The sequence below is a fragment of the Pogona vitticeps genome, chromosome 1 (genome assembly GCF_051106095.1).
Source record: "Pogona vitticeps strain Pit_001003342236 chromosome 1, PviZW2.1, whole genome shotgun sequence".
In the NCBI taxonomy this organism is placed as follows: Eukaryota; Metazoa; Chordata; class Lepidosauria; order Squamata; family Agamidae; genus Pogona; species Pogona vitticeps.
Window position 1 is genome coordinate 329057944 of NC_135783.1, and position 19093 is coordinate 329077036.

The following is a 19093-nucleotide window of genomic DNA, read 5'->3' on the forward strand; positions in this document are numbered from 1 at the left end:
CTTCTTATTCATCTTTTCAATAATTCCTAGTAACTGTAAATTTCTTCCCCAACACCATTTACTCACTGAAATCCTGTTGCTTAGTGTAGTAAGTTCACTGAATCAGTGGAGATTAGATGCGTCAGTTGCATCTAGAGTAGGCTCATTTGAATCAAGGGAATTTATGGGGGAGTTGACTAACAAAATCCCCATAGATCCCATGGGCCTACTCTAGTGCAACCTACCATGCTAAGCAACAGGATTTCAGCCTTCAAATGAATCACCTTTTCCCACTTTCTTAGTTGCCCAATTTTCATATCCATACAAAGAAACTGGATATACCATCACTTAAATGGTCTTGACCTTCTCTAGTAACAGACTCTTATTTTTAAGCATCTTTTGAAATATCTTCATGGCTCCCCTTCCAAGTCTCCATCTCATTTTGTGTTTTTCTTTTTTGTTATAGTCTCAGTCTATTATTGAAACAAGGTACTGAAAATCGTTAACAATGTCACTTCTTCATTATCATCACTAAGTCACATAACTTTCCTCAATAATCATTTCATATCATTACTGGTTGCCTCACACCAATTTCTTGCTTCTACACACATGCAAGAGTAGGGTGACACCTTTACTGAACCACTAAAAATAAAACAAATTTTAAGCTTAGCTTGCAATTTATTAGATTTTTTAGTGGTTCAATAAAGGTATCACCCTACTCTTGTATTTGTGTAAGCCTATAAACCACATGGCATTTTCCTAATTCTTCCTTCTACATAATAACCTTTAAAAAGCAGAATTGCAAGAATTGAAAACTACTCTTACCACAGGAAACAAGGCAAATCTCTGCAGAAATTCCTGTGATTCATACTGGTCATAATCTCCAAAATCAGCTGGGGAATGAAAAGGAAGCAGGCAGGAATTAAGTATTTACAACAATCTGGAAAGTGTTTTGACATTAACAGACCGTTAACAATGCAGTATTACTTGAAGAGTGAGAAGGAGGCCTCAGTCTAATCTGTCAAGCACATAAAGAAGTTCCTTATAATCTCCAAGCCTCAGAAATAATATAAAACACAAAGCTTGGAGATTGGCACACATTGATTTACCACCTAGACACAGAATTGTACACAATCATGGCTAGTTTACCAGGCAAAATCCAAAACAAAACAAAACCAAAAAAGGCAAAAACATGTGGTGCCTTAAAGACTAACTATTATATTTTAATGTGGGCTTTCATGGATCAAGTCCACTTCTTCAGACATATGGAATAAGATGAAATACAGAATGAAATACAGAGTTCACAATTAAAATGTTCAAAATATTCATTGGTTTTAAGAATCTTAGGTGTGTGGTTATTCTGCATTTCATTCTGCATTTCATTTTATTCCATGTGTCTGAAGAAAACAAAGGCTACCAATTGCAGGTATTTTTGACAGTTCTACACAATGTCCATAATGCTGCATACTTCATAGTATCAGCTGCGAAGCAACAAACTTGGAAGGGTATTATTACCCTTCTATTCTGTTTGTGGGCTTCCCATAATTATCTGACTGGTCACTGTCAGAACAGAATGTTGAACTACAAAGCTTCCTAGTCTGATCCAGTGAGCCTCTTACATTAAGTAAAGAGAAGAAGCAGCTAGCAGTTAAACCAAAACCAGATTTTCAAAAAAAAAGAAAGAAAAAAGAGTTTGAACTACTTATTTAGGCTCCTGCTCTGCATCAGCTATCATCATTATTATTATTTTTTGAGGAAACATAGGAGAAAATTAGATAATGTCAATGTTATGGTTCAAGGAACAGAGTCCATACAGACATTTGCTGAAAATGTCAGGCAGCAAAATCTAAAGATTGCAGTAATGTAATTGTAATTCCTAGGTATTAAAGTATACTTCCCTCCAACATGCCAGACATGCAAAGGGAGTACAGTATAAGGTACTTATTCAAAGACATCTTAAAAAATAAGAGCAATAGTTTTGAATGTTCACTCCCTAGGAAACACATTTACTACAAGCAGTTATTCTGAATTGATCAAGAGTCAGTTGAATTCTAATGGTGCAAATTTCACACCTAAGGTATTCTGGATGAAAGTACTTTCATGGCAAAGAAAAAGAGAAGCACAGAAACAAAATACAATAGTATGACTGCCACAAAAATATTTAACTGCACCAAAAAAAAAAAAAAAAAACAATAATTCCTTCTGTTTTCAATGTTCAGACTGTTCATCTCATTGCTAGTTCTGTGGATAGAGATGTGAAGGCCCAGGGGGGAAATGGGGCTGGGCGGTGTGTGTGATTATTTTTCCAGTCCCCTCTTTCCCTTCTCTCAGAAAAACGTTATCTTTCTTTTCTTTTCTTCTTTTTAATCCAAGATTGAGAGAAGAACAGACAGTTTGAAGGGATTTTCAAAATTTATGAAAGTACAAAAATAAAAAGTCTTAAGCAAGAAACCTCTAAGTGCAGAGGAACCCCATTAAATAGGCCAATGAAGACTGAGCGCTCTCAGGAATCAGAAAATGCATACTCGCCAGGCAGCGAGGGGGTTGAGGAGATGGAATGGAGAGACTAGCATCATACACAGTGGCACTCCATTTTTATTTCAAGCCCCATTTGTAATTTATGTAACGGAAACTCCAGTAGATAAATTATGCCATTTAAGTTATGTACAGAGAACACTGCATTACTTTCCCATGGAAGCAAACTGATGCTCAAGGTTTTGCAACAAATACATCGATCACAAATGGAGAGAGAGTGCCTAATGTTCAAGCTGAATTTAGAAAAGTGAGAGGCACTATAGATTGTGTTGTAAATAGATGCTAGCTAACTGGAGCACATAAAAAATTCAGAAGAAAATCACAGCAAACCCTTTGACTATGAGGATCATGAGAAGCTATGGTTTGTTGTAAAAGAAATGGATATAACTCAACATTTGATTGCCCTGATGCAATTGTCCATTATGGACAATATTCTTTCCTACTGTTAGGAAAGAATATTGAGAAACAGAGTGGTTTCCCTTGGGCAAAGGTTTGGTCTGTATCTGTTTGATACATATGCACAATATAACACACAGAAACCTAAATTAGATACAGAAGAAGAAAGGAGTAAAAATTGGTGGAAGACACATCAATAATTTAAGATATACAGATGACATCAGATTATTGGTAGAAAGCAGCAATGACTTGAAATGGATTCTAATGAAAGTTAAAAAAGAAAGTACAAAAGCAGGGGTATAGTTGAATATTCATTCTTTCTGTAAAAGAAAATGTGCAATGTAAACTCACTGTTAGAAACAGTTAACATCTAAGATCTAAATAAATATAAATAAGCAGGAAAGTGATCAAATGAATATTCTCATACAAAGGCCAGATAATAAAATTAGTCTATAATAATCTGTAAAGCACAGAGTGAATTATTTCTTTCCATAGCCTATTTAAAATCTTGGTTTACTATATAATAATGTATTTCTGCTAGCAAAAAATAAAACCGTACATAGAGAATTGTAACATTTCCAAAACCTCTTAAAACAATTGAATATTAAGAAGACAAAAACAGAAGAACTGCATAACAACGTACCGTATTTTTCGCTCCATAAGACACATCAAATCTTTAGGGAAAGAAAACAGGAAAAAAATAATCTGGGAATTTCGGCCTGCTGGGCCAGCAGGGGTGGGGGAAGCCTCCAAAGGGTCCGAGAGTGCATTCCAGGACCTTTCAGAGGCTCCCTCCCCCACGGGGCCAAGGGGGAACCAAATCACCAGCTTCCAGGACCCTTCTGAGGCTTAGGAAGCCACAGAACGGTCTCAGAAGTTGCCGATTTCGCCCCCGCTGGTTCCACGGGGGGGCGGGGTAGCCTCCAAAGGGTCCTAGGGTGTGTTCCAGGACCCTTCCGAGGCTCCACCTGCCCCCCCGCAGGGCTTGTGGCAACGAAATCACCACCTTCTGAGACTCTTTTAAGGCTTGCGAAGCTTCAAAAGAGTCCCGGAAGATGGCAATTTCACCCCCTCTGGCCCTGCAGGGGGGCTGGGGGAGCCTCCAAAGGGTCCTGGAACACACCCTAGGACACTTTGTTGGCTCACCCAACCCCCCCGCAGGGCCAGAGGGGGCGAAATCACCACCTTCCTGGACTCTTCTGAGGCTTCCCAAGCCTTAAAAGAGTCCCAGAAGGTGGTGATTTTGTCATCACTGGCCCCATGGGGGGGGGGCTGGGGAGCCTCCAAAGGGTCCTAGTGCGCCTTCAAGGACCCTTCTGAGCTCACCCCATCCCCATGGGGCCCTGGGGAGCGCTGTTTTACAGTATTCGCTCCATAAGACGCACACACTTTCCTCCCACATTGTGGGGGAGGGGAAGTGCATCTTATGGAGTGAAATATACGGTAAACAACGTTAAAGGTTTCCTATACCTTGGTTCAAGCATCAATCCAAGTAGAGAGTGCAACCAAGAAATCAGAAGGCTAAGACATGGAAGAATGGTTATGAAGGAACTAAAAAAGATCCTTAAGCACAAGGATGTATTACCAGAAACCAAGATGGAAAGTATCTATACTATTGTATTCCTGATTTCTATGTATACAGATGTAAAAGCTAGACAGTGAAGAAAGCTGACAGGGAAAATGATTCATTTGAAATGTGCCATTGGAGGATAATTTTATAGATCTCATCAACCAGCAGAAAAAGAAACAAGTGGGTTCTAGATCAAATCAATCTCTTTCTAGAAGCAAAACTGACCAAACTGAAGCTATAATACTTTGGGTACACCATAAAAAGACAAGGTTCACTGAAAAAGAGAATAATGCTTGGAAAAGCTGAAATCAACAGGAAAAGACAAAAGTAAATAAGAGCTGGATCAACTCCATAAAAGAGTTACAGCATCAAGTTTGCAGGAGCTTAACAAAGCTGTTCACCAGAGCTCTTTTTTGAAGTCACCTATGGAGCAGTCATAAGTAAGAAACAACTTGACAGCACATAACAACATATAAGACATAGGAGTGATTCTGCTATATTTTGAGGACCCTGCAGTCCAAGAACAACTGGATATAACTGGGAACCAGTGACACAAACAAGAAAAGAGCAACCAGAAAATGATCAAGGGGCTGGCACAACTCCCCTATGAGAAAAGGGTATAACTTTTGACATTTTAAGTTTCTTTTAAAGTATTATATGTAAGGAGTACAAAATTGGGCAGAATGTGCAGAATAAAGCATCATCAATCCCTTTATTGTAATACAGGAACACAGGATCTTTGAATGAAGCTGAAAAGTGGAAGATTCAAGACAAATAAAAAATACTTCCTCACATAGCAAGGTTAAACTGCAGAATCCGCAGCAACAAGATGAAGGCTGTCAATATGGACATCTCCTAAGGAAGACCAGACAAATTCATGAAGAAGACTATCATCAGTTACAGTTATGCCTGATGAAGTGAATTTGTCCAGGAAAGATCACATTGAAAAAAATACAGAAGTTAGTCTTTAAGGGGCCACCACATTATTGTTTTTTAAATAACTTCTTATTTCTATTGTACTTTTACCTATACTACTAGTCACAATGATTCGTATGCCATCTCCAGGACTGGAGGCAGTAGGCCTGTAAATTAATACTGTCCTGCAGAAACAGCTGGAAAGATTCTACTGCTTCTTGTCCCGCTTGTAAGCTTCCTACGGCCATCTGCTTGGCCAGCAGGGGAAACAGGATGCTCCTCTTATTGTGAATTCTTCTTGGTCTTGTTTAGATTATTCCACAGAAAATAATACTTTTGGGGAAAGAGTGTTGGTAACCTATTGGGTATAAAGCTTCTCTAAAGTGTGCATTCAGGCAGTGGCACAAATTTCTTACTCTTAAAGTCACTCAAACATGGCTGCAACAGAGCATTTTACCTTGAACAGCTAAGCCAGCCAGATGAATCGCTTGCTCAAACGTGCAAGGAATGTTTCCTTCTAAGATATCTTTCTTCAACTGCAAATAATACTGATATCTATGAAAAATGAACATGTGTTTGTTTTTCCATTACTTCTGTTTCACAACAGCACAGACACAAAGAAATATACTGTAGCCTGGGAGTATATATAAAAAACCTGCATCTCTGTTATTCACCAATTTAGATTGTATTAGCCAATCTGGACTTTTTGTTTTCATTGATATAAATGTATAATACTTTGATCACACTGGAATATCTTCAAGCAAGAAGAACCTCAGCATAATATTGCAGCCAAGGTTCCCTCTAGCGCGCGCACACACTTGCCTCTGCCTCCCTCTGCACAGCTGTCTTCCTCCTCCATGCAGCGATTGTGTTAGGTTCTGGTCATGACGGAACCCTGCATGGGGGGGGTGGAGTCACATGCGCATGCAGCGGGAAAGCTGTGCGCAAGAGAAGTAGAGCCCCACTCAGCTGAGCTGAAAGTTAGGGGGTATGTTGACTGTAGCCTATTGAGACCCATTTGGCTACATCAGAGTCTACTATGTGGATCTGTGTCCCCGTGGAGACTGAATACTTTCACAACCCTGAAAAAAGAGAGGGTCAGCTCTGATGGTGACTGAACAGAATTACAATATTCCATTTTCCCACTAAATATTATATACTGGGCAGCAACACCAGAGGTGTTCCTTCAAGCCCTGCTTTCGGGATTCCCAGAGATTTCTAATTGTTCTTCCTTAAAAAAACAGGACAACTGACTAGATGGACTTTTGATCCAATCCACATGGACAGCTATGTGGAGGCTCACTAAAAGCCCAGAAACTTCACAAACCAGTAACTAGACTTTGTTTGTTCTATACGTTTCAGGATATTATATTTATGATTCCAGCACTCACCTGGTAATCTCCTGCTGAAGTTGAGAGACAGAAGGCACATAAAACACCACCCCAAAGAATACAGTTGGTTCCAATGCATATTTATCCAGTTGTTTTTTGAGAGGTTTATCCAGGTCTACCCATCGGCGCTGGTTCTGCTTGTTGAAATACCAAAGGCTAAAGTAGATGATCTAAAAGGAGAATATGCAAAGAGAAAAAGATGAAAAGAGGCATGGTAGATATTTTAAAAATCAAAAAAGGAAACTTTCAGAAACAGAAAGACGTGCATACCGTATAAAGCTCATCTTACTCTCTTCAGGTTTCAGAGATAATTAAGAGATTTAAGAGACTAAACAATTTCATACTGGGTCTCGATTTATAACTTATTTACTATACTATTGTCATTGTCATGTGCCATAAATTTAATTGCAACTTAACAGGAATCTCTCAAGGTTTTCTAGGTATAAAGTACTCATAAGTGGTTTACCAGTCTTCGGTAGTTCTTTGGCACCATGCAGGTGACCCGCAGTCAGATTGCTAGCAAGGCATATAAATTCCATCAGCCAACCCTGATCCAGGTGAACTCAGTCGCCCCCACCCCACCCAGGAAGCACAGTGGGGACTCAAACCTCTGGCCCCTGGCTCCACAGTTAAGCACTGCAACCCACTGAACTACAACCACCTCACTCTTTTCTTATGAGAGGAAAATCCTGAAATGGCCAGTTGTGGTCTCTAGAGGGTGCAATGGATAATTTCAGGATATCTTTAAAAAATTAAGTCTGGAAGTGGTTTAGGACAGTGGTTCCCAACCTTTTTGTCTCCACAGACAGGTTTACCATGTGTGTGTGTGCATCCATGGGGGCGTGGGAGGGGCTGTGTGTGCGTGGGACAGGGCATGTGTGTGGGAGGGGCTGAGTGAGGGGCTGTGCATGCATGGGACGACCCGTGGGAGGAGCCATGTGTATGGGAGAAGGTTCGTGCGTGAGTGGGAGGGTGTGAATGCATCTGTGCATGTGGGGGACAGATCTGTCTCCGCAGACCGATCCTGGCAAGGCCATGGACTGGGAGTGGTCTGCAGACCGGGGGTTGGGGACCCCTGGTTTAGGGAACAAACAGGCCTCTGAGGTCCTGTGGGTGATGTAATCAGTCCCTTGACCTCTCGAAAAATGGCACAGTCTCTGGAATGAAAATTAAGGTGTCTTCTGCTGGTGTTTTTTTTTTTTTAAAAAAATCCCTATACTGTTCTCAGAGTTGGAGGGGAACTTTCCTACTGGTTCAATTTCCTTCTGGATACAGCAACTCCAGACACAGAGCTTCCCCAAAAGATGGCTGCTTCTGTTTACAGGCCTCCACTGAAACAAAGCTCACAACTTTTCCAGGTAACTTATTCTATTATCAAATTACTCTTCCCTTAAAGACACTTCTTCAGGTGTTCACAGGAATCTACCCTTTTAATTCCTTTTAAAATGGAAAGGCTAAGGGTTAAACCTGGGTCCGTGAGGATGTAAACCATGTGTTTTGCCCTCTTGATTCTGCACTCCTTCCCAAATAGTCTCATGCTAGACATTATCCCCCTCTCAATGTTTATGTAATGTAACACATCCTGGTGATCCCCTACCTCTTTTTTTCTTTTAAGGGACTCTATCTGGGACCAAAAGCTCCCAGTGCCATTATCTAGCATAGCAGTTCTCAACTGTTGGCCCTACAAATTTCAACTCTGAAAATCCCCAACTAGGTCCCAAGTCTCTGGCCAGCCAAAAGCTAAGAACAGCTGGCATGATAAGTCGCCTAGAGTGGTCTTATAGGCCAGATGGGTGGGGTATAAATCAAATAAATAAATAAATAAGAAGGCACTGTTATACACCGTCAAATTGGAACCAATTCACAGCAACTCTAATAAGGCTTTCAAGGTTAAGTGAGATGTTTAAGGAGTGATTTTATCAGTACTTCCTCAGTGAATTTCTATGGCCAGGCAGAGATTTGAACCCAAGTCTCTTGAATCCTAATCCATCACTCCATCCACTTTAGTTTTTACTGCCATATGCCTCCCATCAAATTTCAACAACAGAGGTGGGGGTGGGGATCAGGAAACTAAAAAACAGGAGGAGGTCTACATGTATCTCTATATTCCGTATGTTGCTGACCTCTGGACTTAAAACCAAAGCGTGCTGCTTATATACCGCCCCACAATGCTTCAAGCACTCTCTGGGTAGTTTACAAGGTAATTATGCAGGCTACACATTGCCCCCCCCCCAGAAAACCCAGTATTCATTTTACCGACCTCAGGATGATAGAAGGCTGAGTGTACCTTCAGCCAGCTACCTGGGATTGAACCCTTGGTCATGAGTGCAGTTTTGGCTGCAATACAGCAGTTTAACCACTGCGCAACAAGGCTCAAAGTCCAGATGGTGGCTGTACTACCCTGGAGTAAAGAACACTCGGGTAACCTCCTGGTCAATCCTACCTGACAAGAGCAGTGTGGGTTTGTGCCTTTGTGTTTTTGCATGTGAACAGAAGTAAACTTTTACAAATCAGTTACAAATCTCTTACCTTCTGTCCTAAATCTCCCACAATTCAGTTTCATTGGATAACCCTGGGTCCTAGCATTACAAGAAAATCTTCTTCCTGCCAGTTTTCTCCATACTATAAATAACCATATCTCTATCATTCCCTCCTTCCTTTTGTCCTTTTTTCTAAGCTAGAGACTCGAATATTATAAATTTGCCTCCTGTGCAGCTCCTTGACTAGAGATGGGCACGAACCAGTTCATCAAGGTGGCAGCACAGGTGCTGATGCTCCCACCCCCTGCCTCATCAGCCAACCAGCCACTCACCAGACCCAGCTTGCTTGCTTTTCCCACCTCCGCGGCGAATCTCCCAGTCACCAGCAAGAGCGCAGACTTCTCTGCCCCGCCCTTTTGCCTGAGTGGGCGATCAGCCAAGAGGGCGGGGCAGAGAAGCCTGAGCTCCTGCCGGGACTGGAAGATCAGTGCAGGAGGTGCAGGAAGCCTCGCACGCAGGGCTTGGTGAGTGGCTGATTGAGCCAGAGGAGGCAGGAAAGGGGGGGCAGCAGCTTTACGAACTGGGATGAAGTGGCTTCTGCCCATCTGTACTCTTGACCATTCTGCACCTTTACAGCATCTTCCTCAGCTCTTCCCCCTCAAACCTCCACACATCAGTTTATCTGAAGAAAAGCAGACCAGAGCAGTGGATTACACAGGCATACATTGTGCACCTTATTTTACTGGCAGGGACTTTGAGTTCACAAGACCCTTCAAACAAAAATTACAACATACATTTCAGGAGTGACTGGAGCTAGATCCTGGGTGAGTTTATGACAATGCTCCTTACAGCTCTCTGTTGTCACTGCAAGTGATCTCTGTCTGCCCAGGTACTTAATGCATTTAGCTGGCTTGCCTGTTATAGCAACAAATGTGGGTTACCACTAATCTTTTTCAGAATCCTGCCACAATAGAACTGGCCATTGAAACTTCTTGGTGTTTGAGTGATAGCTTCTGTTGTCATGCTGGCACCAAAGATCAGTCGCTTAATAAATCCAAAAGATATGTTTAAAAGGGGGGGGATTTGTGTGAAGAAAGCAAATAAGTAAACTCAAAATAAGCAAGATAATTTAATCTGGAGCTCCAGTTCAAAAGAAGGAGGATTTATGACACGGGGTGGGGGAAGACTACAAATGTAGAATCCTATAAACTGCAGCAACAGTGTGTCCAAACACTGCTCTTGTTTCTATAAAACGTCCATAACCTCACAGGGACACTAGAATCTTATTTATCCTCTTGTCTTTACTTTGACACAAAGTCTGCAAACCAAAATAATAATAATTAATAAATATATAAATAAAATTAAAAGAGAAAGAGACAATAGTTATATCGCATATGGGGACAAAAAGTATCCTCTGCCATTTTTCAGTAAACCATGGAACGCAGTATAGATGTGATTCTCAGATTATCAGTAGACTGGTCCCATTCAAAGAAAGGCATTGATTTAGGAAAGGCAAAAGACACCCACTTAAATGTAACGCTTTCCACCAAGACTTGTGTCAGGTAGATAGTGGCAACAATATAACATCGGCAACAAACTTCATACACTATGGAAAATAAATGTTCCATCTGGAAGAGCCTTGATAGATTTTCCTGCTTTTTTTAAACCCCCCTTGTGGTTTCTTCTTCCATCTGCTTCATATCAGGTTGTGAGAACTTTGTTCCTTTCCTCCCATGCAGAAATAAGGATAGATTTTATCACATGCTTTTCCTAAACGGTGCATTTTCTCCATTAGCTAAAGCACGTTTAGCATTTCTTTCCCATCTCCTTTTGACACCCCTTTTATGGGTCCGACAACAAGAGTGGGTGATACGTATATTGGCATAACTTCTCACAAAGAGGTGCTTGCTCTCGAGTCTTGCACGACTCTGTCGGGCTAGGCATCACAGAGATGGGTGGGTAGAACAGCAATAGAACAGTCCCCCCCCCCAATCATGGTCACATGCAAGGGCCATGGTCTCTTGTTTAAATATGTTTTAGTATATGTTGCGTATATGTTTAAGAATATATTTAGGTATTGGTTTTATGTACCATTTTTAATATAATACTTTTTAAATCCTTTTTTATTATTTGTACTCTTACTGTTTTTAGCTTTTGAATACTGTCTTTTTAATGATGTAAGCCGCCTTAGGTCCATTTTAAGGAGAAAGGTGGGATAAAAATATTTTAAATAAATAATACATTGTAATATTACAAAATGATAATTATAATTTTAAAATATGTTTTCTTCACTTGACATATATGACTGCAAGTGTGTATTTAGCTTTGTGAACTCTTGGGAGGTTTTCAGGCATCCCAGAACTCTGATGCTGAATGGGCTAAAAGCAAATTACTTTTTAATCATGTCTAAAGCCATGTGCTATCAGACTACCCAACCCTACAGAAACGACATGACATAACTCTTGAAATATGTTAAGCTTCTGAGATTAACACTGTAGTGAGATTTATTTATTTTAGAAACTTACTCATCGTTCAACCTCCGGGCAATGAATCAACCCTAGAGAGAAACAGACTGTAGATTTTGTACTCAATTAGGTTCCAGCTAATTGCCCTCTTTGTTATGTGTCCAAGAAATAGTAACCTTTTTTTGTACACTTAAGGGTCCTGTAAGAATTTAGGAGAGGGGATGCTCAATCCTGAACTAATGCAAAATATATTGTATCAGTGACATCTATTGTGGGGGGGGGAGAACAGTTAGGCAAAAAGGATTCCTCAGAATAATATAAACAATATTTTGAAAAATAAGCAAAGCTGACATGAGATGGCATTCTAAATGGAACAATACAAGTGTGTCTTAAAGTTATAGAATTATTTAAAGTTAAAGCATAGTTATTATAGGTAAAAGGTAAAGGTTCCCCTTGACAATTTTTGTCCAGTCGTGTTCGACTCTAGGGGGCGGTGCTCATCCCCGTTTCCAAGCCATAGAGCCAGCGTTTGTCTGAAGACAATCTTCTGTGGTCACATGGCCAGTGCGACTTAGACACAGAACGCTGTTACCTTCCCACCGAGGTGGTCCCTATTTATCTACTTGCATTTGCATGCTTTCGAACCGCTAGGTTGGCGGGAGCTGGGACAAGCAACGGGAGCTCACTCCGCTGCGTGGATTCGATCTCACGACTGCTTGGTCTGACCCTGCAGCACAGGCTTCTGTGGTTTAGCCCACAGCGCCACCATGTTATTATAAGACTTTCCTAAATGGTATAAAATTGCAGTTCTGGCAGACCCCTGAGCTATAACTGACTAGTTCAACTGGTAATGAAATCTAAAGGTTGGAGTTCTTCTTAAACCTCTGCTTCTTAAAACGGGGAACACACTGTTCCCCAATATGGTTATGATATCTGTGCATTACTTTAGCACAGCTGAAAGCTCATAACAGATTACTTCATAATAGTAATGCAAAACACCAGCTGCTAGGGGTTGACTGATTGACCCTGTAGCAGCCATGGATGGAGCAGAAGGATTAGCAATGGCAACCAGGAAAGAAACCCCTCAACACATTCACAAGCAGCCTTGAGTTCAATTGACAGAGAGATGCCCAATTATCTCTCAAGACAGGAAAACAATGGAAAGGCTGTGATGTATTGTTTCACGCACAAACACACATCTCTGTCCTTCATCAGTCTTACAGACATTTCCAATAGCAACCAGAAAAGAGGACATATATCTGCAGAATGCAAGCTACTTTTATGAGGACCTTAAAAATGCTAGGACAGATTGGCTTCCTCATACTCGCAGGTATTAAAGTCCTATAGCAGTACTTTACTGTTCACTGAACTATGTGTGTAAGCCTTGGTATACACACAGTTGAAGATACAGTGAACACCAGAAATACCTATATCTATGGATTTTTAATGTTCAACAGTCAAAACCACTCAATAGGTGCCAGTACAAAACAAGTTAGAAAGAAAACAGAACATACTCCCTTCACAGATTTGAACCAGGTTTGGTTTCCAAACAAGAGTATTCACAGTGGCAGCATGGCACAGAAAATAGAGAGTAGGGAATGCCACACTTAAATCAGAATGCTAAATTATAAAATAGAACAGATCTGGTATAGGATGCAACAGCCAGACTCTCAAATATAAGCAAATTTGCTCAGATCTATGAGACCAGAGATGCAGAAATCATGGATTCATAACAAACATATCGGAAACTACAGCGCTCTATCAGGTGAAGAAACAAATTGTCAGGGAAATACTGGTGCCTAGGAACAAGCTAAACAGCAACAAAAGGAACAAGCTACTACAAAACAGACTCAAAGGGGGAAACAATAATCAAATACTGTCGTCACCTACTGCTCCCAGATGAGACTACTCTCACGTATCACCAACAAGCTGCTGTCCATTCTGGACAATATTATTTCCCTCTCATAGACTTCAAGTGGCAAGCTGGTGCTCACTTACAAACAGTTCTCCAGCTTATGCAGCTGGGCGCAGGCCATACAACCTGAATGCGGAGACAGGAACAAGACTCTGCTCTAAGTTTAGATGCTAATTATGTTCCCACTTCTATTTTGGCTGCATTATCCCAGGTCCCAACAATGTTGTCCACGGTATTAGGGGCTCATCTTCTAGCACGATACATACCATCTTCTATCTACAATTCCCCTCTGCATTCAGCATGGGGCAAACAGGGTAACTGGCATGCAAGACAACAAACTGACTCAAATATGATATCAAAGATGAAAAACACACAAGCTAGAGTCAGAAATTTCAGCTTCTCGAGACACTCTGTCACTATTCTCAGTGTTTTTGCTATGTGCTGTCAAGTCGCCTCTAACTTTTTGGGAATGAGTAACCTGCAAAATGTTCTGTCTTCAACAACCCTGCTCAGCAATTGTAAACAAGGCTGTAGGTTCCTTTATGCAGCCAATCCATCTCACATATAGCCATTCTCTTTCCCTGCTGCCTTCTCAAAGTGGCTACTGCAAAATGTAATAGTTATTTTGAGGACCAATGTGAGAAGGGGAAGTAGCATATATATACTCATAAATTCCAATATGTCTAGGGCTTCTTAGCATACTATTCACACACTCATTTTATTTATATCCTTACTTTTTGCAAAAGTACACAACTACTATATATAGTCTACACAACTATATATACATACGCATGTTACATGTGCATGTATTTCAGGCATGTATAATATATACATATAAGCTGGTTTTCACTACAGTTTTGTGTATACTCAAAATAGTGTTTTATTTGGCAAAACCGTGGCCTCAGCAGAAACAACTTCTTCCTGAGAGCACTTCTCGCTTCAACATTTCAATGACTAAAGCCTAATCATTATGAATTATCCTACACTTTGCATTAGCTAATCACTCTTATTGCCAAGATGTTTACATAATCAACAACTTTGAAACTTTATTACAAGTGTTAACAATGCAAATGTAATATTCTGAATCCAGCCTACCTGTAAAACCATGTGTACTGTGCATATAAGGCTATGGTGTCAATACTATTTCTGGGGAAGCAAACTGTAATTCACAAAAGCCAACACTGAAAGGAAATCTGTTAGGGTATGACTACACAGCAAGGGAAATGAGAATTCCATCACTTTTTTTTTACCGTGAAGTCACACTGGTGGGGTTTGGTTCTCTTTAATTTAAGCAGCCACACAGGCAGAGGTGGAAAGCCTTCCAACTGCAATTCTCTTGAAGCGCCTGTAGGTGGCGTGGTTCAAAGGCACTGCCTTAGGAAGGCTTTTCCTTGGTCAATTACCTGTTTCTTCTTACCGTGTCTATAGTATAGTACTATTTTAGCAGTAAAATAAACAAACAAACAGGAGATGTCATAATGAGAAGAAGCTGTACCCCCCCCCAAAAAAAGGATGGAGAGCCTTTGTCAAGAAAATGAATGCTGGTGTTGCTTGTGCGTGTGTGTGTGTGCGTGCGCGAACATCCATGCAGCTTTTGAGGCAAGACGCGAGGGGGAAGGGGCTTTGGCCAAGCACTGTTTTGTGCGCATGAACAGACAGATGGAGTGGCCATGGGCAACCCCCTCTGCCCGGTTATAGCAAACTTCTACATGGAGCATTTTGAAAAACTTGCCCTGGCTTCGGCACCCCCTGCAACCACAGTCTGGTTCTGATATGTGGATGACACCATTGCAATTTGGAGTCACTGTGAAGAAAAATTAGAAGAATTTCTCCACCATCTCAACAGCATCCACCCAAATACACAATTTACCATGGAAAAAGAAATAGAGGACCAGCTCCCGTTCTTAGATGTCATGGTTCTACGCAAAACTGACCTCCGTCTTCCCTCCTCTTCCTATGTCCAAGTGTAGGAGTGCAGTCTGACAGAAGCAATCCCCCACCCCCGCTTTCATTGCAAGGACAACAGGGGTGGGGTGGGGATCACAAGTTCCCCTTCCCTCCTCTTCCTATGCCCAAACAGGGTTAGGACGAGAAGTCTGACAGAAGTGATCCCCCACCCCATCTGTCGTTCATTCATTATAAAACTGTTTTTCTTTTCCCTTTCAGCCCTTGAAAATGTATAAAATATATGACGTGGCCGTCGTACTGAAAAGTTTGGAGACCCCAGAGAATAATGCCTCTGCTGAAAATCTGGCCTGTGGCCAGCTGTACTGAGAAATCTTCCACCATAAAGCAAGAAGGAGAAATACATCCATATTGATCAAGCAAACTTTGGAAATGACCCCTACAATATAATCAGCCAAGGGCAAAATATTTCCCAAGCAAAGCAATCCTCAGAATGGAGAACATACACTACATATATCCAAAACAGGAAGAAAGAATCAAAGACAACTCTGTACAAAAAGTATTGCTGGGTTTTCATACAAATGCATGCTCAACCATTGCAAGGAAGAGCAACATTCTTTAGGGCTGCTAACACGAGCAGATCCATCAGACCCTTAAAAAAATTAAGACTAAGGCTGGGGCTTCACTGTTTATACATGGGTAGCTTGTTTTGCAGACTGTATTTTGGAGTGCAACCTCCAGACTTCCCGAAGCAGCACTTCCAGAACTGGACTGCAACTCCCATAGTTCTCCAGTCATTCCCCAGAGCTTGGCCTGGCCTCTGCCTCCTCGCTCAGATGTGGTTCATCTGCTTTCAGCTCTTTCTCTACAACTGGAATGTCCATCTCCCTTCCTATAGCCTCCTGACACACAGCTGCATTGCGCAACATCAGGTCTACCCTGGAGCTAGGGCAGAAAGCCCACTAAGGAAAACCAGAGTGTCCCGCTCATAACTAGGAAGGTGAGCAAGAGAATCTAGAGATAGTGATACCTAAACTAGGGGTGTTCTAAGAGAACTAGTGGAAATGCTGAGAAATCTACCGAAGTGAGTGCACAATTAGAAGTTACCAGGTTGTTTGGTTGTGCTACGATTCGTACCTGAACCCATATTGAGTCCCAGAGTTAACCCACTGATATCATGATTTCAATGAATCTTAGTTTGCTTAAATCTGGATCCACCTGGTACATCAAGCATTTCTGTTTTCTTTTCTTTAATTCTTCAACCTTATTTTATTTACAATGTTTTTATCCTGCCTTTCTCTTTAAAAGGTCCCATGGCAGCTTTAAAACAATTGATGTAAAAAGAGTACATGCTAGGCGCTTTAAAGTTTTACAAGTATCCCAATAAAAACAATTTCCATATTCAGCAGCATTGAATGTGTTTAAACATAACATTTAAACCATACTCTATGTACTTTATTTAATCTTTTCCTAACCAAATGCTTCTATTCAAATGCTTATGCCCGTTGGGGCAAAAAATTAATAGAGGTACTTTCAAAGAAAAAGTATTTACTAAATCAAAGTCAAATAAACATGTCAAATCACTCTATTTAGGGCACTGGGAAATTTTCTGGGGGGAAAACACATTCCTATGCAATAAGAAGACTGTTGTTATTCTGTGCCCTGGATCCTTTTTGCAAACTAGGCCAACTTACACTCCAAACAGCAAAGCAACTGTCTGGGAGGCAGGTGTGGCCTTCTGCCTTGCATTCTATGATCATGAGGAGCAGGATTAAAAGACTGCACTTGCTCACTTACCCTATGTACATGTAGTTTTAGAAGAGGTAGTCGTTAGTCTGTTCAAGTATATCAGACAAAATCCGAAGAAACAAGACGAAACCAAAAAAAAGGGACAAAAACACGTGGCAATTTAAAGACTAACTATTATAAATTATTGTGAGATTTCATGGACAAGTCTACTTTATCAGACATACAGGGGGGAAAATGAAATGCTGGATTAAATACTAATTTCACAAGTAAAACATTCCAAATATTCATATGCACTTTCACTTTTCCCCCATAAAAATGGATGGCTTCCATTCATTCCATTGGAAAAATGTAGCTGGACACTCTGTTGCAGTGTAACATACCTTCTAAGGCTAAGCAACACATTGAAGCCTGCTTTGGCTGTGACTTACTAAAGTACTGGATTTCAGCCAACAGTTTGCTTCTTCTCCAACAAAAAGTGGCCTTTTGGGGTACCTGGTGGCCAAAATCCAGTAGGAAGTCACAAATGGAATAGGTTCATTAATTAATGGGGATTTGGTGAGTTAAGTCCCCCATAAGTTCCATTGATTTAATGGGCCTACTCTAGTTAAGATTTACTACTTGATTACAGAAACAGACTTCAGAGTATTGTATGTTTTGGATAGTTTAACTTTTCAAAGCAAGCAACTTTCACAAAACAACTTACAATATTTAATTAGTATAAAAAAGCTTTAAACATTCAATAAATATTCAACAGAACAAACAGATGGAATCAAAATGCAATTTAAAATAAGAGTCCAAAAAAGAAAGACAGAGCTTTCTAAAACAAGACAATCTTCTTGAAAAACTGGAAGGGGCTTGGCAATAATCACTATTGAGCAGATCTTGCCTCTGGCCTATATCAGTTAGATGTCATTTAATAAAAGGGCCAAGAGCAAAGCTTCAGCTGTCACTCTCAAGACTCAGGCAGTTTACTATGTGTGTAGCTGGTCCTGAGGATAGTGCCAAGCCATTTAGGAGTGCAACAGTCACTATCATAACTTTTAAACTGAGCTGGGAAGATAATTTGCAATGATAGACTAAAATCCAATATTATTTTACAATTAGAATCAACAAAATCTCAGTCTTGGCTCACCTTCATTGCCTCCCTATCAGTTTACATGCTCAATTCAAGGTGCTGGTTATGACATGTAAAGTTCAGGACCTCAATACTCTTGAGTTTTCTCAGAGTATTGAGAAATACTCTGGGTACCCATTTTACTTGCTCCTCCCAAGCCATGCTGCTACACCAAGAAAAACCAAAAAGGCAACAAGAAGTAAACGGGTCTTCGCAGTGGTGGCCCCCAAACTTTGGAATAAGCTTCCAATTGAGATACGCCAGGTTCCTGGTCTCCAGAGATTCAGGAAATTAGTGAACACAAAACTGTTCAAAGCTGCCTTCAACAACTTATCCCTGGATGTGTTTACTATTATTATTATTTTTTTAAAAAACTCTTTTCTTTTGTTTTCCTTTCTTTCATTTAATTTTAGATCTGAATCACCACTCTGCTATACGGGGTCGTGGGCAGTTTGGGGTTTTTAATTTGTAAACTGCCTAGAGTACTATGTTCACTAAAGGGGAAGTATATAAATAAAATAAAATAAATAATTGACTCATACAATCCAAACTATTTGATTATTGTAGGTAAAGGTTCCCCTTGACATTTAGTCTAGTTGTGTCCAACTCTAGGGGGCGGTGCCTATCCCCGTTTCCAAGTCGTAGAGCCAGCGTTTGTCCAAAGACAGTTTCCATGGTC

The 19093-nt window shown here is 40.6% G+C and overlaps 1 protein-coding gene across 6 annotated transcripts in view; it reads right to left on the minus strand.

The window, feature by feature from the left end:
- Nucleotides 1-19093, minus strand: part of PTPN21 (protein tyrosine phosphatase non-receptor type 21) — a 78501-nt gene that overhangs the window by 36946 nt on the left and 22462 nt on the right. For all 6 annotated transcript variants that reach the window (XM_020811423.3, XM_020811425.3, XM_020811424.3 and 3 more), the window contains exons 3-5: nt 6787-6956; nt 5853-5950; nt 805-872 (exon numbers count right to left, since the gene is read on the minus strand). In XM_020811423.3, coding sequence (XP_020667082.1) covers nt 805-872; nt 5853-5950; nt 6787-6956 — 336 coding nt within the window. The remainder of the gene's footprint in view (nt 1-804; nt 873-5852; nt 5951-6786; nt 6957-19093) is intronic.